Raw genomic sequence first — 22,372 nt, forward strand, 5'->3', positions numbered from 1 at the left:
AACTGTAACTAATAAATTATTTAAATTCAACTACCAAATTAGAAACTGTAACTAATAAGTTATTTAAATTCAACTACCAAGTTAGAAACTGTAACTAACAAGTTATTTAAATTCGACTACCAAGTTAGAAACTGTAACTAATAAGCTATTTAAATTCGACTACCAAGTTAGAAACTGTAACGAATAAGTTATTTAAATTCGACTACCAAGTTAGAAACTGTAACTAATAAGTTATTTAAACTTGACTACCAAGTTAGCAACTGTAACTAATAAGTTATTTAAATTCAACTACCAAGTTAGAAACTGTAACTAATAAGTTATTTAAATTCAACTACCAAGTTAGAAACTGTAACTAACAAGTTATTTAAGTTTGACTACCAAGTTAGAAACTGTAACTAATAAGTTATTCAAATTCGACTACCAAGTTAGAAACTGTAACTAATAAGTTATTTAAATTCAACTACCAAGTTAAAAACTGTAACTAATAAGTTTTTTAAATTTGACTACCAAGTTAGAAACTGTAACTAATAAGTTATTTAAATTTGACTATTAAGAAAAATCATGAAATGACACTTACTAAAAACCAAAAACTTACTAAAAACAAAAACCAAAAACCTAACTAAACCCCTAAACCCCAAAAACCTAACTAAACCCCAACTTATTAAAAACCAAAAAAATAACAAAACTAAAATATTAAAAATTGTTTTGCTATACATTTCGAAACAGAAAGCAGTGAACAGTGTTTTGTAAACAGAGCATACATGAACAATGTTTTGAAACAGAGTATACATAAACAATGTTTTGCAAACAGAGCATAGATGAACAATGTTTTGAAACACAGAGGATACATAAACAATATTTTGTAAACAGAGAATACATGAACAATGTTTTGAAACATAGAGGATACATAAACATTGTTTTGTAAACAGAGCATAGATAAACAATATTTTGAAACACAGAGGATAGATAAACAAAATTTTGAAACACAATGGATACATAAACAGTGTTTTAAAACACATAACATACATGAACTTCGTAGAAATTCTATAAACAGGACTTTTTTTATCAACAAAAATTCTATAGCAAAATTTGAACTTATATATATCTCTATAGAAATAATTAGAGGTTTCGGAGAATTCCTATTTAATTACTGTATACTCTATTACTTTGTATTCTATGTGTCAAAAGGGAGATAGAACTCATGACCTTTGTATTTAAAAAAAATTTATTTAAAATAGAAACAAGAAAAAACCAGACAATGATAAAATAAAAGAAAAAAAGAGATATTTTGCATTGCAATAAATATATAATAATTTATATATTCATAATATATTTAAAACATATAAATATCATCAGTATAAAGAATACAAACTTTACAAACTTCAAGCTTCAGAAAAAAACTTCAAAATTTCTCTTTTAATTTTCTACAATCTAAAAATAAGTACTAATAAAAAAAGACCAAAAAAATGAAATTAAAAAGAAAATTTTTAGAAAGTTTAAATTTCTTAAAAGATCTTAAAATAAAAGATCTTAAAGTTAATAAATTAGGGAAAAACAAATTTTAAAGCCATTTTAAAATGACTGCTTAAGGAAAAGGGAACCTTAGTGAGATTTTTTATACAAGGGTCGAATCATTATATTTCAACCAATTTAAAGAAAGCTTTGTGGGACACCATCTCTGATTTTTACATATTGTTATGTGCATCATGTAGATAGGTTAAATTTGAAATTTCAGACTTTTTACAAATGGTCAAAGCAGACTACTTTAGAGCTGTATAACTTTTTTCTCACTTTCAACAAGTGTCTCATTTTTTCTAGAACTATTTTCTGGATAGTTCTCTCTTTAAAAAAGTGGTTTTTATCAACTTGTGTTAAATTAGAAAAAAATTATGACCTCCTCAACTTTGGAAAAAATCATAAAATTGGTAAAATATGCCAAAATGAAACTAACTGTAGCATTATTCTGTTCATCCACAAGTCTTTACAGATAGCTTTTCTGATTAGCTACTACTGCCTGCAATAAACGGGCAAAATATAGGCAGCTTGTTGCAGTTTAAAACTTAAATATATCTAAAAGCAAAATATCCACTCGCCTAAAATGTCCAATTTTCAGCCATTTTGAGGTGCTTGTAAATTTTTTTAACACTTTGTTTTGATCTAAGATTAACAGCATATAAGACCATTAGACCTAACTATCTGAAAAAGAAAACATTATAAGCTTGTCAAATCCACACCAAAAACGCCAGCATTTTTAAATTAATTTAAAACTAGTGTCCCTCTAATCTGTCAACTGGCCTATGTAAAGGATGCAACTAATTATAAGTCATTTCTTAATAAAAGGAAAGAAATGGTTGGTTGTCCTCTCCTTGATCTCGTCTTTATAGTAGATAGGGGCACAAATAAAGGGGTCAGTAACTTTTTAGAGACTTTCATTATGGTTCAAATAAAAGGTCTCTAAATTAATTTAGATATTTAGGTACTTAATACCTTAATATCTAAACAAATTTCAAAATGAAACCAATATTTCTTTAAGTTCTATTTTATTATAGGTAATCAATGGTGTTTATGTGGTCTGGACTTCTCCCCCCCCCCCACTCACTAGGGTGAGGGGGAGGGGGAAGGGGGTTTGGGGTGGCACCAATCAAAGGGGGAAGAAGGGCAACCAACATACAAAGATATAAGCATTCATTTTCTAGCATGAAACATATATAATTCATTTTCTAATGAATATACAGTTAAGGCCATTAGATCTTTATTGCATTTTTTCATGCTTTTACCATAAGATTCAAATTTTCTTAGTAACTATCGCAAATGTAATCAAAATGATTTTCCAGCAAATATACAATGTAATGGTCTTAGAAGGGAATTAACAAAAGTTAATTAAATTACTAAAAGTTAGTTGAATTTGATTGGTGCCACCCCAAACCCCCTCCCCCACACCTTAGTGAGTGGGGGGGGGGGAGGAAGAGGAGTCCAGACCACATAAACACCACTGATTACCTATAATAAAATAGAATTTAAAGAAATATTGGTTTCATTTTGAAATTTGTTTAGATATTAAGGTATTAAGTACCTAAATATCTAAATTAATTTAGAGACCTTTTATTTGAACCATAATGAAAGTCTCTAAAAAGTTACTGACCCCTTTATTTGTGCCCCTATCTACTATAAAGACGAGATCAAGGAGAGGACAACCAACCATTTCTTTCCTTTTATTAAGAAATGACTTATAATTAGTTGCATCCTTTACATAGGCCAGTTGACAGATTAGAGGGACACTAGTTTTAAATTAATTTAAAAATGCTGGCGTTTTTGGTGTGGATTTGACAAGCTTATAATGTTTTCTTTTTCAGATAGTTAGGTCTAATGGTCTTATATGCTGTTAATCTTAGATCAAAACAAAGTGTTAAAAAAATTTACAAGCACCTCAAAATGGCTGAAAATTGGACATTTTAGGCGAGTGGATATTTTGCTTTTAGATATATTTAAGTTTTAAACTGCAACAAGCTGCCTATATTTTGCCCGTTTATTGCAGGCAGTAGTAGCTAATCAGAAAAGCTATCTGTAAAGACTTGTGGATGAACAGAATAATGCTACAGTTAGTTTCATTTTGGCATATTTTACCAATTTTATGATTTTTTCCAAAGTTGAGGAGGTCATAATTTTTTTCTAATTTAACACAAGTTGATAAAAACCACTTTTTTAAAGAGAGAACTATCCAGAAAATAGTTCTAGAAAAAATGAGACACTTGTTGAAAGTGAGAAAAAAGTTATACAGCTCTAAAGTAGTCTGCTTTAACCATTTGTAAATCGAGGGGGGCCACTGTGTCATGTTTGTAAGGCTATAATTTCCGAACCGTTGTACTTGGAAGTCTGAAATTTCAAATTTAACCTATCTACATGATGCACATAACAATATGTAAAAATCAGGAAAATCAGAGATGGTGTCCCACAAAGCTTTCTTTAAATTGGTTGAAATATAATGATTTAACCCACAAATAAAAAAAGTTGAAGAGTACTTTATAAAATTGAATGAGTCAGTTTTGTATAGAATCTCACTCAAGAATTTAATATGCAAAAATAAAATCTTAACAAACCTTTCTTCCTTTAAAGATAATATATAATAATCCAGAAAAAAAGATGACCAAAAATATTAAACTTCCTGTTTGAAGTCTTGAAACCAGTTTTGACTTCTCCCACTGAAAAAAAAAAAAAAAAAAAAAACTATAATAAATAAAGTACTGACCAATCCTCAATGTGACCTTAATGAATGAATTTTTATAGAAATCTCATTTTATTTTAATCCCTATTAAGAACACTAAGAAAAACGAACATGAGGATGAACTAATGATAAAAAACATAGAACAATGAACAAAAGTATGGATATTTAAAATAATATTAAAAAGCAAAGAAAAACAAATATGAGTATGGAGACTTAAAGTCCCTACTAAAACGATGAACTAAAAACACTAACAACAACGAACATGAGTATGGAGATTTAAAGTAATATTTATAAACTAAGAACATCGAACATGAGTATGGAGATCTAAAGTTCCTACTAAAAATAATGAACTAAGAACACCAAAAACAACAAACATGAGTATGGAGACTTAAAGTTTCTACTAAAAATGATGAACTAAGAACAATAAAGACAACAAACATGGGTAAGCAAATTTAAAGTAACATTAAAAAACAAAAACACCAAACATAGTGATATTTAAAATAATATTGAAAAACATTGTTAATAAGCTATAACTTTTTAAAATAATTAAAAAACTTTAAAGATATGCATGCATAAACATAAAAGATATGCAGGATATAAATAAACATGAAAGATATGCAGGATATGAATAAACATGAAAGATATGCAGGATATGAATAAACATGAAAGATGTATTTATATATTTAGAGTAAGAGTGGTGTATTTATTTCAGAGAACAGAAATTAACATAAATATAAAGATATTGAAAATGTGTTTGCTGAAAATAAATATTTTGAGATATGTGTAAAATTTAAACATATCTTAAATTTAAACATTTTAATGTAATGTAAAATGTAAAAATGTAAATGTAAAAATGTAAATGTAAAAATGTAAATGTAAAAAACAGTGAAATTATATTTGGATCAAGTTATGTTAAGCAAAGACACATAATTATCTAACTATTTTTCCATAACTTATATACATTATTATGCACTATAGTACCATAACTTCAATAAGTTTTCTATTATAACAGATAAGTTTTCAGATAACAGAAATAAACCTTTAATAAATATGTTATTTCTTTGAATAAAAGTTAGATTAAATTTTGATTTATAAACAAACTAGGTAAGTCATACCTATTTGAAAGTTTAAGATATTTATTTTAAAAAAAATCAATTGATAAACACATACAAGGTTTAAGTAAATATCATATTTTCCACTTTTATCCAATAGAAAATTCATCTGTAGCTCTGAAGCACACTGGTAACGTTTCTGCATTCTCTTCCCATGAAACTGAGGTTGCATTTTAACTATTTCATTTTGATCACTTTTTAAAACATTTGTTGGTGGTTTGCAAAGATATAGTGGCCTATAGCAATAGTAATAAGCGATATTTGTATATTTATAAAGTCATTGTAATTTATAAATTAAAAACAAAATTATTACTGAAAAATTAAAAAACAAAAATGTGGTAGTAGTGTAGTAGCACTTTTAGCTTTATAAGTAGGAAGCTCCAAATATGATACCCACCATTTCCATGGTAGTACTGCGCTCAATTAGTTTCTCGTTGCAGCAGTCTGCAAGGAGAAAAAAGTTGAATGTTTTTATTGTATACATGTTTAAGCATAAAAAATTGAATGAAAAGAGAAACCAAACAATGAAGGAATGATAAAAAACCAAACATCCATGAATTTAGACAAGCAACTAAAAACTTAATATTCAAAAACTCAAGTTAAATAACAAAAAACAAGCTTTTTATTTTTGTAATTAAAATGGCATAGCTTTACACACCACTTATAGGAGGTTGTCTCAAACAGTTGAGACTTATAGGAGGTTGTCTTGCTTATGAGACACTTTGAAATTCAGCCTAAAATAAGTTTTGAATAAATAATTTAAAAAAATATAATGATGCTTAAAAGTCTAAATTAACCTTTTAAATGTTGTAAGTTTAAAAATAGATTTCATTTTTAATAAAATGTTGTTAATTTGTCTAAATATAATTTTGTATGGGATGCACAAATGGAAAAAACTCTTTTACATAGAATTACAAAATAAAAATACAAACTAAAAATTAAATTGTAATTGGTTAAAAAAAAATTATTATTGAATAACTAATATGTAAACAATAAATCAACTGATTTGCTGTTTTAAAACTTAAAAAATTTGTTGACAATAGAGAAGAAATGTTAAAACTCAAACCAGTAAAATAGGGTTGTAAAAAACTATTTATTTAGCTAGGCCCAGCTAAATAAATAATTTTTTTTGATTAAATTATTTTGTTTTTACTGCAATAATTTAATGACATTCTAGAGAGCAAAATACAGCCCTACAATGAGAGGATGAGGCTGAGACGGGTGGGGTGTTGTTTTACAAATAAAATTCAAAGATTCACACTTCATTGTAACAAAAATTACAGTTAATTACGAGTCTGAATATACTTTTTGGATTTCTGGAAAAAATATCTGGAATTCCAAATGAATCTGCAAAAAGATAAACTCTGAAAATATTAACTTCAGCAAAAGTTTGTCTTTAAAAGATTCAACAAAAAAAGCAAAAAACAATATTGCTGGTTAAATAAACTTTCAAGTTACTGGAAAAGATCTTATAGATATATCCAAAACATATTTAAATTTAATAGATGAAGAATTAAAACACACCTCTGATACTGTTTAAGGGATTGACATTGGAGAGTTACGTGTTATTACTGTGAAACTCACTGAAATCCTAGTAAAATATTAATATAAATCAAAATTTGTCTCTGAGTAATTAAAAGAAAAAGAAAAAAAAACTGTTGATCTACTTTGGTCTACTTTGCTATTTAGATATTCCAAATGACTATTAACCAGATTCAGAATAGAATGGCTTGAAATAATGAGCATAATGAAACATTTTGCTCATTAGAAAACTGATCACTTTTTACACTAGAAGTTTTTAACAGCTTTTTTTAAGAATCTGTTAATACTAAGGTTGTTGTAAACAAACATAATTATTGCCTAAATGGTTAAGGTTTATTCTGTCAAGACTGGGCCAAATTACAGACCAGACCAAATAACAGACTTGCAAATGTGTAGGTCTTTTTAACTCAAATAGTTGTCTTTGTATTATCAAAAAATTACTCTTTTGTTCAATGTTTAACAGCATTAAATATCGAAATTAAAATAATATAACAGATAAATTAATGACCCTAAGCATATATTTAACTGCAATATGTATGTATTTATCTTTTCAACAGATTTTTATAATTTCCCCCACAAGCTCAAAGAAAAACAATTTTTAATAAAAAGTAAGAAGAACAATGAGCAATTTTAAAACTAGCTGTGTCTATATGTTTTATAGTTGTTCTTTAGACATTCAACAATTTAATAAAGTTGTTCTTTAGACATTCAACAATTTAATAGTTTCTTTAATATCAATTTCAGCTAGTACCCATATTTCTAAATAACACAGTTTTATTATTGTAAAACCATTTTCTTTGTACCTCCTACTGGTCCAGTGTAAAAAAAAAAGATTTTTATAAATCAAGAATTCTTTCAATTCATTAAGGTAAGCTAAAGACATATTTGAAGTGAAAATCAGTGATTATCTCATTTTCCCAATAATTAATGTTCTATTAAGAATAATTATGTTAAGAATTTTCCATTAAGAAAGTTCTATTGAGAATAATTGTTTGTGGAACTTTAAAATACTTAACACTATTGAATCTATATCCATATTCAGTCAATTAGATACCACAAATCTACCTGATCATCTTGTCTGTTCATTCCAAGTGCTGCAAATCATTAACCTGTAAAATCATTAACCCTTGTAGCTTTCACAATAATACATCATAAAATACTATTCTGTTTTCCTTTAAATATTTTCCATTTAATATTCTTGATATTAAAAATAAATTTCTAAATCATATCATGTCTATCCATATCCATATTTATCCATATCCATTTCTAAATCATATCATATATAAATATCTAAATCATATCATACTCTAGATGCTTCCTCTGTTCTACCTCATATTTCTTAAGTAATAAACAGTTAATAATATGTTATACAATCACAATTTTTTTTTTACTACTTCTCCCTTTGCATGCTAAAAATCTGCAGACCAAAAATTAAAACAACATTTTTTGAGGGAAAAAGGTTAGTCTTGAACCTCAATTTATTTTGTGATTTAGTAGATTCTTAATGATTTTCAAGATTATAAAAATAAAGATTTTCCGATTTTTAGATAAAAAAAATTGTAAAACAGGTAATTTTGTATATTTTAGGAGATTTAGACAAGTGGGATAAAAATTGTAAAACAAGTAATTTTGTTTATTTTAGGTGATTTTCACAAGTGGGATAAAACTTAAAAAAAAAAATCAAACACCAAAAAAACAAAAAAAATTTAATTATTTAATTTAAACATCTTTTTAACCAAAAATGCTTTTAAAGCCAAACATATAAAACATATTAACACATAATTTAACATATCAGTTTTAATAGACATAATTATTTTTTTCTAAACTCTATGAAAACACTTTCTTTATTCACTTTTAAACTAGTTTAAAACAGATTAAATGTTTAAAAAGCCTAATATAAAAACTATGACCTAACTGTAACCCCAGCCAATTTAAGTAAAAAATTTGACATACTTAAAGATAGTTACTTGCAAAAGTTAGCTGTAGCATTGCAGGTGGCATTGCCATATAACTCTGCTTCTGTTAAAATATTTGCAGTAAAATAAAGTTTTCCAACTAAAATTTATTTTAATGATTTTTTGCATTGAATCACAGAAGCGAATCACAAAATACGATTTTTTATAGTTTCATATTTTTGCTTGTAGGGAGATAAGATCTAAAATTTTTTAGAAATTTGCTTATCTTTATTAGCGATTCTTTAAATAAAACAATGCATTTTAACATTTAAACATTTTAGCAAGAGATTTTTTAATATTCTTCTACAATTATATTAATATTCTCCTATTGTAAAGATAATCAAAAGAAAAATAAATAAAAAATTAAAAGCTCAAACAAAAAAATTTTTAGTTTATAAGCTAGATATGATAGCATCAATGATTTTGATGCCATTGATGTCATATCTAAAATTGATGCCATTGATACCATAGCAACATGAATTGTATATATATTTACATACAATACATGTTGCTATGACATGATATGACATCAGTGACTTTGATGCCATTGATGTCATATCTAAAATTGATGCCACTGATACCATAGCAACATGTATTGTATGTATATTTAATGATGCATTGTACTCTGCAACATATTGCGAAAAAAAAAAAAAAAAACATTTGAAATTTTGTTTTGTGGTGTCTAGAATGTAAGAGCAGTTCCAAGTGTGTAACATCTTTTGGCATGAAATAATAAAGCATCTTAACACTAGTTATCCCCTTTACCCATCGTACTTTCTCATTTATCATTTATGTATATATATTCATATTATTTTTTTTGCTAATAGATAACGAGATATACAATAAACAATGATTATATTGAAACAAAATACAACTAAACTCACATTTGTTCTGTTAGCATACTTTTTCTTAATGATAAAATAACACATGCATTAACTGTGTTATTTCTTTGCATGCCTAAATAAGGAAAATGCTCTTAAAAACATCAATTATTTTTTTGCTAGAGCAATTTGACTAGAAAATAAGAAATAAAAAATTAAAACTCACTAATTATGTAACTTATGATTTGTGTAAAACTATTATTAATATATTAATAATACTTGTGAATAACTACTAACTTTTTTTTTTTAACATCTTCACTTCCAACAAAGCTGCATGCAACCACTAATTAGAGTTGGAAGTTACTGGAAGAGAAAAGATGAAGATTGTAGAGCAAGTTAATGATTGACAGACGACTTAAAAGATTGCAAATTGTATAAATCAGAAAAGAAAGATGATGGAAGCGAATTCCAATGAACTGATGTTTGAGGAAAAAAATAGGACGAATAAGAGTTTTTGGAGCATTTAAGAACCAGGGATGCGGAGTCCCAAAAGGACGTCCTTGCCGCCATTATACCTAAGGACTCCGGGTTCAAAAAACGATTGTTCCTCTCACCTAAAAGTCTTAATTTTTTTCCTATTAGTAGTCCAAAAACTAAGATAAAGTAATCTTTTTTTGACTTATCCGGAGTCCTTTTTGGGACTTCGCATCCCTGTTAGGAACAGTCACAGAAAAAGGATGAGACTTAATTGAATGATGAGTAACACGAGAATGAATTTTAGTAGATAGCACAAGCGACGCTAACTCTTTAGAGCAGTATCCATTATAGTATTTGTAGAAAAGAGAAAGAGAAGCAACATTACGACGATGTGATAATGGTTGGAGATTGGCTGCAAGAGCAGGTCCAACTATGTTTACAATGCGTTTTTGCACCCTGTCTAAAAGAGAAAGGGCATCAATAGAAGATCGACCCCAGATACGGCAACAGTATTCCATACAAGGCTGGATTTGAGATTTATAGAGATAGAGAATAGAATCCAGAGTAAGAAAGTGTCGAGCTCGATAAAGAGATGCAACCTTAGCAGATGCTAATGATAATAACTATGATAATAATTTATAATAAAAAAATGATAATTTTTTTAAATTATTTTTGATGTATTTTTGTTTTTGTTTTACATGAAAAGGAGTTAATTACTGCATTATTTTAATACTGCAGGATCAATTAACTGCCAAATGTAATCTTATAGACTAAACTAGCCACATAAAAATATATTTTAAAGACATTAACTAGACAATAAAAATCTAGCTGAGGATAAATTTTATGGCAGTAAACCAACATATGTATAACAACAGAAGCATTTTTTTAATAAAAAAAAACTTTTTTTATTAAAAAAATATTTTGAAGCACTGAATCATAACTTTTAATTAAGCACAAAACAAGCATTGTGCACTTTGGTTTAATCATTGTCACTTTGTTTTAAACATTTTACATTTTGCTTTAAGCATTGTACACTTTGTTTTAAACAATTTTTTTTGTCTGCTTATCAAGTTTAGATTTTGATTTGCCATAAACTGGTAAAGTCAGTAAAGGAAATCCATAACAAATTGACTTTAGCATATTCAGACAAAGCTCCTTTGTCTGTTTGGAGATGAGGCAATTAATTTAAGCACAACATTGATGACTTTGAAGGCCATGACCATCCACAATGCCACAAAGTATCAAGACTAGTCAACAATATATAGACTCTTTTACATCAACTTAAAGCCCAAGCATCATTTTCCTATGGCACCATAGAAAGAATCATTCATGACCATTTTTATATTTTAAAACTTGTATCGTGTTAGGTTCATCATCAGCTTACAATAATTCAAAAAGCAGTTTTTTACCAAAGTTCAATGAAAGTAAATGGAGACTTTATTGGGGCAACAAATTCTAGATCTACTTGATACAAGTTTGCTGCAAACAATCATTTTGGGTTCATAGGTGGATGCTGGAGATACCCAAAAAAAACTTCCACTTTTTCTTGATAAGGACAAAATCATATGTGCTCAAACAGTGCTCATTTAGGAATGTCTCAAACCTGTTGTTTCTACAACTAAAAAGCAACAACCAACATCAGACATCAAAAAAATATTGTTTTTCATAACAAATCAAAACTTCATGTCGCAAAAGTTATCCTAGAGTACCTAAACAGGAAGGACATCACTATAATTAACCATTCACTGTATTAGCCAAACCTGGTACCTTGTTATTTTTAGCTTTTTAGCAAAATCTCTATCTGACTTATCATGAAGATATTCAAAGCCTAAAAAAACAGATTACAGAAATTGTAGCCAAAATACCCTCAGAAGAGTAATTAATGTTGTTCAAGAAGTATCAGAAGAAAAAATATGACAATAAAGACAAATACTTGCAAAACTTAAAAGCTTATTTAATCTTACTATTTTGTTCTTTAAATACATCATCAAATCTGGATACCCCTCCTCATGATCATCAAATCCCCTTAAAAACATATTTAATACACTTAAATATATTTAAAAAAAACTTGCTATTAAGTGTGTACAAATAAATTAAATAACAAAACAGCAAACATTTCAAAAATAATAATCTTGATATTCTACAAAAGTTTTTTTTAAATATCGTATTTAATAACAATGGTGTCGAAATGTTTAAAGAGAAGAAATAACCAAAATATTGTTTAACAGAAGAAATTACCAAAACAATGTATTTCAAAAAATTACCAAAATATTTTTCTTCAAAAAAAGCTTTCACCCCAATATTATGAAAATCATGATCTAAAATTAATTTTATTGAAATAATTTTAATAGCATAATAAAACACAATAGAATATATAAGTTTAAAAAAAAACTACATTAATGTCTTAAAAAGCTAAATCATTTGATACCTAATGGAAGCAACCAAAAAGTTTGAACAGTGCTTTCCATTTTAGAAAAATTACTTATGGAAATTCCGCTTATAATTGCTTTAAGATTTAATGCAACATCAACTGTTTCTTGTTCAAAAATAGGATTTGATATCTCTGTTGAATTTACAAGACAAAATGTCAAATCAGCAAAACTGTTCAGCATGTCATTAAACAACTATCAAATTAATAAAAAAATTAGTTTAAAAGAGTTAAATAAAAAGAAAAAGTTAAATAAAAAGTTTAATGTGTAAGTTAAACATAGGGATTGCATCTCAAAATTTAAAATTCGAGTATTCCGGAATTCGTTTTCATGATGTAGTTTCGAATTCCGAAAATTTTTCCTGCGAATTCCGAAAATAATTTTTTTTTTTGTGCTCTCTCCAACTTTTAACTTGTGTTTTTGTTTCTGTACATATAAATAATGTACATTCTAATTCTATAAGAAGAAATAAAGAAAACAATTGTAAATTACAGTTATCCTGCATAATACAAGTAGACATAGAGAAAACATTCCTAAATTGCAGTTAACGGTTTCGTGTCTTCATCTCATATCCACATGTAACAATTTTTATAGTTGGTATTACCTTGTGTTCGTGTTTTATATTTTACGATTTTCAACAGTGTTGAGATTTGTTTATTGGAATGCGGTGTGTATTGAATTATTTGGATCAATATTTTTTAAATAGGTAAGCAAATAATAGCAGGAATAATACCAGTTTTAATTTAACAACATTATTTGATAATTATTTAATTTTAATTTTGTTTTGTTTGACAAGTTAAATTATTATCAACAGTACATTCTAAAATGTCTTCAAAGGAAAGTTATTTGGAATACACAAAACAATGTAAAAATCAAAAGATTATGTATTACCAAAATCACCTAAATCGCTTCGCAAAATGGTTTTAGAATACACACAAAAAATGTGGGCTAAAATGATGCAGAATTTTATAAATTTAAAAGAAGATGGAACAAGATTTTGCTTAACTCTAAATGAATGGACATTTTTAAGAAACCGATGTTATTTAAATGTGAATGTCTATGGCAAGAAACAGTTTTGGAATTTAGGTTTAGTACCTGTTGATGTTCTGTATAGTAATTTGAATACAACTGAATTGGTGGCTCACACATATACAGAAAATGATAGTGTAGAAGATCAATAAGTGACTTCGATCAATCAGATGAAGAATACATTGAAAATGAAAATGTTGGCTTGATTGAACAAACTTATAATAAAGCTGAGCTTGTTGAGGCTGAAGAATCTGGATTTAGTTTTCTCATCAAAAAAGTTTACTTGATTGTAAAGAAATTTTGTTTTTCAAAAACATCAAATGATATTCTTCAAGTATATGTGAAACAAGAATTTGGAAAACAATTGAAACTTACTATAGACATCAGAACTAGATGGAACAGCTTAGTCAAAATGCTTGAAAGGTTTAACAAGCTAAAAAGCTGTTTTAGAAAAGCATTGATTGACATTGCATCTGATATCGTATTCTAGATGCTGAAATTTTGTCGATTAAAAACATTATCTCTGCACTTCTCCCAGTGAAGCTAAATGTTGATCTGATCAACTTTCATTAAAATTAAAGAAGAAATTAGAAGACCGAATAAGCCAAGGACGAACTAATGTGTCTGTAACTCTTCAGTATTTACACAATGGCGGAAAAAGTTAGATTCACGCATCTTTTACTAGACCATTGAAAAAACAATAGCCAAAGTTATTGAAAACTCTGCACAAAGATTGATATTTAACACTAACATGGAAACTTCCTAAGGCGAACAGCCAGAAGCTGACGATGTGATAGAAGTGATGTTAGAAGAACAAACTAAGCCCTTAACATTAATGCAAGTTGGAGAACAAAATTCAATTGAATTTATCGTCCAACGTAACATCTAACTCAACTCAACAAATAATAAATAGGAGCTTAATTTCAAAAATTAAATCTGAAATGAAATTCTTTGAAGAGAACAGCGTTCATGGCAAAATATTAGAGTCAATCTACTCATATTTGATTTTGATTCCCCCATCGAGCGTGGAGTCTGAGCGAGCCTTTTCAATTGCTGATAACTTTTGTACAAAAGTTTGAATAAGACTCAGAGACGCAGCTTTAAGTGATCTCTGCTTCCTCAAGGCATATTTTAGGCAAATAAAACAATAATTTTATATTTTTTATTATTAAATGATATACTATATTAGAATGTTTCAGTACTAATTAAATTTGGTATAATTTTATGTTTCATTTTTATTTTTAAAAAAAGTATTTTTTATGCAATAAATAACAATGAATTATCTCAAATAAGTTATTTTTATAATTTTTATAGACATAAAAAAATTTAAAATATTATCGGAATTCAACTGAATTCTGGAAAAATTTAATTTCGAATTTCTTTTTTTTATTTTCATCAAAATTTGCATTCCCTAGTTAAACATTAAAAACAAGAAGAACAAAGACATAATGTAACTTTAAAAAACAATTAATAACCTTGGTTGTAGTAACATCAACCATGTCATTTGATGTAATATACCATGAAAGTGAAAAAATACTCAATGACAAAGCAGCAACAAAACTCATCATAACAGCCATTGGGGGTTTTGCTGACATGTAGTCAACAATGCTTCCATAAATGTAAGAAAAAACTCCACGATGGTGGAGCACCATGATCAAAATATTTAAAACATTATTATGAAAACAACTACAAAAAAAATTAAAGCTAAAATGTTAATAATAAAATAATAATAATTTAATTAATTAATAAAATGCATAATAATAAACAAAAAAGTGAATTAAAAAAAAAAGAAGGTAAAAGGTAAAGGTAAAAAATACAACAACAATGACACCTCACACATAATTGTGTGATACTACAATGTACAAACATTTGATAAATAATCATTGCTTGTATATGATAGTTACAATAATAAACAAGCAATTACTACCATATACAAGCAACCTCCCAAACTAAATTTAAAAACATAAAATTAAAAAAAGCATAGGACAAATCTGATTAAAATTAAAAAATATGTCTCTAACATCAATCAAAATTAGGAAAATTTTTTAAACAATTGAGGTATTTAAATTTGCACATTACTGATAGAACTTTTCACTTAATATATTTTAATATAAAATATTTCACTAGTATATTGAATACAAATTTTCACTAGCATATTAAATATAAATTTTCACTAGTATGTTGAATATAATTACTATAGCTGTATTACTAAACCTTATAATAAATGTATTACAGAAGTGTATAGTAAGTATGCAAATAAATAATTGAAAAAAAATTGATATTGTTTTACTCTTAAATTAGGAATGTTTATCTAGAAAGTCAATTCAAACCATCTTTAAATTGCAGCTCAATCACCATAACATGATTCTAGTCAAAAACATCAAACTTTTAAAACCAAAGCTGTGTTTTTTTTTATTGTCTAGCACTTTTGTCAACTTCAGCCAAACACTCACGTACAAGTGTTCTTGCATGCATTATTCCTACATCATTAAAAAAAAGATTTTCTAAATAATTCTATTTTTTATAAACTGTTTTCATCAATTTTAAAATAACCTTTTTTCAGTCTTTCTTGAGCCATTTTACTTCCAGCATAAGTAGGTTTAATTTCTCTTCCAAGATCTTCAATAACATTCAAAAGTTCACCATATTTACTTTGATGTGAAAACTGTGGAGAATTATTAACAATGTTACGTGAGACTAAAAAAAATTACATAAATTAAGAAAACATAATACATAGGATAATATTCAGGGCTCGAATTAAGCGTACCGTAATCGCGAACTGTGATTGCTTTTCACACCTTTGCGATTAGTTTTTTCTTAAAAAAAATATTTTTGCAATTTTTTTTTTTTGGTTGTTTATTAATTTTTTTTCTAACTTGGAACTTTTTTTTGCCAATTCTTAAAAGTAATGTTTTTGTCATAACATACGTCACGCTAAATTTATAGTTTGAATAGTGTGATCATTCGCTCTTTCTTGTGGAGATTTTTATTTAAGGTAAAGCACATTTGAATTTAAATTACTTTAAAAAGGTCATTAAAGCGAAAAGTTGAAAAGGGAAAATGTGAAAAAGAACTTTTTGTTCATTCTTTTTTTAAAACAAAACAGCCTGATTTTTATCTTTGTTTTTGAAACATTGCACAAAATTAATTAACTTATTATTAATAATTTAAATTATTATTTCATCAACAATTTTATATTTTTAATTTTACTACTTTCAGTATATTAAAATATATATTAAATTGTTTTTGCTAAAAAATTTTTTTAATAGTTAACTAATGCTAATAGAAACCAGCAACTTTTTTGTAGTGTTGTTATGACTTTGAAATTATTTGACTGTTGACTAAATTGATTTTGTATTTTTTAAAGTCGACCAAAATTGACTAATACATTTTAAAAATCGACTAAGTTGACTAAAAGTCAATTTAGTCGAAATATTAGAATAAAAATTTTTATTATAATCATATACTTTAATGTTGCTTGACGATTTACTTTTTAGATGGTATGAAACAAATAGAACTTTATGAGAGTAAACAAAAAAACTAGGTGATATGTAATATTGTTATAAATAATGCATGGTGTATAACAAGAGCATTTTTTTGTTCGATTTTAATTCTTCTAATCTGCTAGATGAATTAAAATTGATTTAACAAACAAAATAAAACGGAAATTACAATTACAAAGCAAAGAAGCAAAAAAACAAAGATTGGCATTTTATATGTCTTGGCTCAACAAGACACATTTTTTAGCTAAACCTGGTTTAAGTCTATTTCGCCATACTGTGATGATTTCGACAGCACTTGAAAATAACTTTTCTGAAGGGTTGATGAAGCAGTTATGCTAAAAAGCATCTTTGCTACCTTTGACTGGAAATTGACATAAATTATTTTTATAAAATGCAAGAGAACATGAATTTTCAGACTTTTATATTCATATTTAGATAACTGATGATTTCATTGTCCACTGATAACAAATCTTTTGACGACACTGTTTTATCGCATAACAGTATTTTTCTCTTTTTTGATGGAATTCCTTGACTAGATGACAACTCTTAGCTAGACAACTTAAGACTTGTTAGTGTGAGCTGCAATTCATGGCTCAATTGAACAACTAAAGAATAAGCTTTTTTAATACAAGCAATTTTTGCTGTTTTATTCGATATAAATTTAAAAGTATGAAATCGAGGATCTAAATATGTAGCTGCATATAACTTTTCAATTTTGAGAAAATCTTCACATCTTTGATTAAAACTGTCTTTGAGTTTAATGGCAAGATTCATAATTGTATGATTATTTGATTCACTTTTAAAGTTAGCAAAATAATCAGTTAATTTATAAACGGCTGGTAATATAATTGAACAAGTGGTATATTGTGATCCGCTCAAAATTTTTGTAAAATCATGTATTGGTTCTAATAATCAATTAGCTTGCCAATGATTTCCAATTCCCAGCTTTTTAACAACAATTCTTTATTATTTTTGTTCTCTGGTTTGATTAAAATGTCTTTGATTGAGTTGCTTTATTTTAAATGATTCAAACTTAAGCGGCACTATTTCATATGAAAACCTTTGTCTAGTCAGCAATTTGTACTTGATATCAAAGGAATCAAGCATTTCGATAAAATGCTTGTTGTCATCAATCAACAGCAGTTGGCCTGTTTGAAGAATAAAGTTACACTAGATTCTTCTAAATCTCTATATTTCTGCGAGCTTGAACACTATGAGTAAGAGTTTGCAAATGCAGCTTTGATAGATAGATGACCAGTTATTATACTTGGAAGTTTAGACTATTTAATATTAATACTATACAAATAATTTGCCATTGAGCTGGTATTTATATTGCACTTTAGATCTTTGTTGCAAATTTCGTTTGTTAATGCATCTTTATATTTACATGTGGTTATTGTAGAGTCATTGTTTTTTACAAAATAATTCCAGACTTTACTTTTATGAAAATAAAAGTAAATAAATTTTATATTAAAATTAAGTCAAAGGACTTAATTTTAATATAAATTTCTCTGTCATTTCGTCTCTCTTAAGTTTGGTCACACTGTTTTTAAGTGCGTTCATAGAAGAATTCCTTCATGCGGAAATATTCTCCGAAGGGATTTATTTGTGTACCAATCATTATTATTAATAGTCCAAATGAAGCTATTCAAATCTTTAATAATGTCTAAAGGGAGTTAAACTCATTAATAGTGTCCATTGTGAAATATTGTGCACAAATCATTACATAATGTATTGAATTTAATTAAATATAAGAATACTACTTGTAATTTCATTTGAACTTAAACAAAGAGAATTTTTAAAATGTTAATTTTTAAAATTTTCTGTTTAAATTCAAATGAAATTATATAAGCAGTATTCTTACATTATTTTATCTTATATATTATCTTATGTAAAAATGATACAGAGATAAGAAATGTTAATTTTTTAAATTCTCTCTGTATCATCTTTCACAACAATTTAAAAAAATTAATAAACAGTTTAATTAAAAAAAAGCATCAACTGGTTACTATAATGAGAAAAAGGTAACATTAATGGAGTTGTTCTACATACAGTAAGCATAGAGTTAAGTTTATGTGATACAGCAAATTAGGTTCAATGTTCAGATGTTTTGGCTGACTTTGCAAAATTGTTATGAATAATATTCTTACACATGGCTCTATATTTATAAATAATTTATCTTTTTAAGTTAAACTACTAATAAAGATATCTCTTTACTAATTGGTCAGCATCATAACAAAATTAAAGGTTAATAAAGTTATATCAAGTGAAAAAATAGAAATAAGAATGTAAGGATGATTAACCGACTAAATCAACTTTTAGTCAATTAGTAGGAAACCCATAGTCAATTAAATCGACTATTCAATTTTTCAAAGTTGAGTAATTTCGACTAGTCAACTTTAAGTTGATTTAGTCGAAGTCGATAACAACACAACTTTCTTGCTTCAATGTTTTTCGCTTTAACAACCTTGAACCTTTTAAAGTTATATTTACTTTGATTAACTGAATGGATAAAGTACATCACAGTAAAATTACCAATAAACTTAATCAAAACAACCAGTTAGGCTACTACAGTAACTTACAGTTACTAAAATATTAACTTATCAATTATATTAATTTACTTAATATACTCGAAGACTTACAAAAGTTAACCACACAAATGTTTCTATTTATATCTTATTTGTTGTTAACACATAATATAAGCTTCTAACTAAAAATTATTTTAACAAAAATTGTTGGATAGAATATGAAAAACGCAACACCATTTTTTTTTTTTTTTTCATTTTATTAAAAAACGATATCAAGATTAAACATTTTCTGTAAGTTATTTTTAGGAATTTTATTTAAAAGGAAATTTATTTGAACAAAAGAATTTTAGTTTTTTAAAATTCTCTTATTCAAATAATTTTGCGATTGAAATTTAAAATTGAAAAAAATTGGAGATATTTATAAAGAATTTGAAGAAACTAGGGAGAATAAGGAAGAAGGTTTTTTTTTCACAAATTGTAAACTTCATAAACATTTTGATATTTATATTTTGTTTCTTGATAATAGTTTTAAAAGTAGAAACATTCTACATTGTAGTAGAAACATTCTACATTACAAACATTAAACCAGTGATTGCAAAATTAAAATAAAAATTAAATTATAAAAAATTTAAATTAAAATTAACAAATTATTTTACTTCTGTTCAAAGAAGTCTTTTTCTAAAAAAATAATTTAAGCATATTCTTAAACTTAAAGAGTATAATTTGATATATTAAACCAATTTTTTTTTTGTTTCACTTTTTATTGGAAAACAATTTGAATAAAAAAATTGAATGAAAACATCAATTTAAAAATCGATTGGTCTATAGATTATAGGCTCGTATGGTCTATAGGCATGTTTTTGTGTAAATATGAAGTTTTATGACAATAATGTTTTAATTTATTAATTAGAACAAATTTATTTGCTTCGTCTTATTTTAAATACATTTTATGTTATTAAGGTTAAAAACTGTATAAAACAGCACGAAACAGTGTCACAAAGTTGTTTTGCATTACCACAACCTCTTTATATTTTTAAAACAACTTTGCAGTTTTTGCAGTTTTTTTTTTTTTTGTTTTATAGCTTTTTCCTATAACAATTAAATACACTTTAAAAATAACACTTGTTTTATTGTCAGCATTAAGATTTTAAATAGCTTTCTATGACTATTTAAAGTGGTTTGAATTTCGTAATGATTGCTTTTCACTCTTACTTTTTTACTTTTACTTTTTTAAGTATCATGTAAATATATATGAATAATATAAATAAATATATATATAAATAGTAAAATCAGTTACTAAAAGTAATATCTTAATAGTATTAAACACGTTATAACTGCAACTTAAACTTTAAATTATAACGTTAACTTACGCTATTTTAATCTCCGACAAACAAGAAAATTATAAGATAATATTTAAATATGAGAGATAATATGTTTAAAAAATAACAATTACGTACAAAAGATACAATTTTATGCTAATGCACCTCTTCCCCTCAAAAAAGTTTTTTTTTCACGATTTTTTTGCGTTAATTCGAGCCCTGGTATTGATTATTTTAATATTTACTTTATAATATTATAGTTATATAAATAAAAAAACAAATAAATTACCAACAAATAAAAGCATATTATATTTTTATATAATCAGAAACTGTTAAAGCTAACTCTGCTTCTTTTTTTTTAAACTTAACTAAATGACAAATCACACAAGAATGATTTTCGGTAGATAAAACAAGATTTACTATTTTTACTGTTTTTACTTCCTATTTTTACTGTTTTTACTTCCTTTTAAACTATATATACATGAGAAAGCTGGATAAGCACATAACCCACAATCTCAGATATCCTTTATACTTCAAATACTTAAGTGGGTAGTGGTGTAGTGGTGGAGTGCTTGCCTCATAAGCAAGAAGTTTCATATTCAATCCCCACCACACCCCTGGTAGTACGGTGCTTAACTTGTTTCTCTGCACAGCAACCTTATTCGTCAAGGTTTGTGTTTCAGAATTATAGATTTGAGAAGGGTTGTATCCACAATTACAGTAGCCTCGACTGTAGACCGCTACAGTCAAGACTACTGTAATTCTTGGCCTTGGGGAGGCGAATTAACATAAAAAATCAAAAAAATTTATAACACAAAATATTTAATTTATACAAATATTTACAACACGATGGATAATGCAAATTTAAAACAAAGCAACAAAGCATGAATATTAAAAATCTAATAAAAATAAAAAAATTGCATACCTTGCTGCTGAGTTTGTATTGGAGCAGCAACTTGAGCAGGGGAAGAGTAATGCAATGGTTGATGATGGTGGGTCTGCAGAGCTGGCTTGTAGGAAAGTTCTATTTTTTTAACATCTTGTGTATTGTAACTTGCCATTTGGAATATATTATTTATATAACTATATCAAGAACTATATAATTAATTTTACATTAAAAAATGTATTAATAACTAAATAAAACTGTCATACATTATTACATACATTTATAAAGTTTCATTTTACATCCATATAACATCATCAATTGTCTATATACAAACATTAGCTTGGACATGAAATGGTCATATTAACAATTTTATAGAATATAAAATTGGTAATATGAATTGTTAATATTATAAATATTTAAAAAGTAATTTGTTTTGTGTTAATGTTTTTAAATTAAAATGAGTACCTAAATTGTATGAATGGAAAGTAGGGTTGGCCTAAAATAAATTAAAACAACATTACATCAAAACAACAAGTTTGGTAACAGAAA

At 26.6% G+C, this 22,372-nt stretch overlaps 2 protein-coding genes across 2 annotated transcripts; both read right to left on the reverse strand.

Moving 5' to 3' along the window:
- Positions 1 to 1,313: 1,313 nt before the first annotated feature.
- Positions 1,314 to 15,300, reverse strand: LOC100200412 (uncharacterized). The gene is made up of 7 exons (XM_065807460.1): positions 15,063 to 15,300; positions 12,558 to 12,753; positions 12,394 to 12,447; positions 9,716 to 9,788; positions 5,393 to 5,570; positions 4,098 to 4,199; positions 1,314 to 1,431 (listed from the first exon to the last, which is right to left on the reverse strand). The coding sequence occupies exons 1-7, from the start codon at positions 15,237 to 15,239 to the stop codon at positions 1,417 to 1,419; spliced, it is 795 nt and encodes a 264-aa protein (XP_065663532.1). The 5' UTR covers positions 15,240 to 15,300; the 3' UTR covers positions 1,314 to 1,416.
- Positions 15,301 to 15,688: 388 nt separating this feature from the next.
- Positions 15,689 to 22,034, reverse strand: LOC100214685 (uncharacterized). Its single transcript, XM_065808793.1, has 3 exons — positions 21,863 to 22,034; positions 16,141 to 16,284; positions 15,689 to 16,067 (listed from the first exon to the last, which is right to left on the reverse strand). The coding sequence occupies exons 1-3, from the start codon at positions 21,996 to 21,998 to the stop codon at positions 16,000 to 16,002; spliced, it is 348 nt and encodes a 115-aa protein (XP_065664865.1). The 5' UTR covers positions 21,999 to 22,034; the 3' UTR covers positions 15,689 to 15,999.
- Between the last annotated feature and the right edge of the window lie 338 nt (positions 22,035 to 22,372).

This window comes from Hydra vulgaris, chromosome 10 (assembly GCF_038396675.1).
Source record: "Hydra vulgaris chromosome 10, alternate assembly HydraT2T_AEP".
NCBI lineage: Eukaryota > Metazoa > Cnidaria > Hydrozoa > Anthoathecata > Hydridae > Hydra > Hydra vulgaris.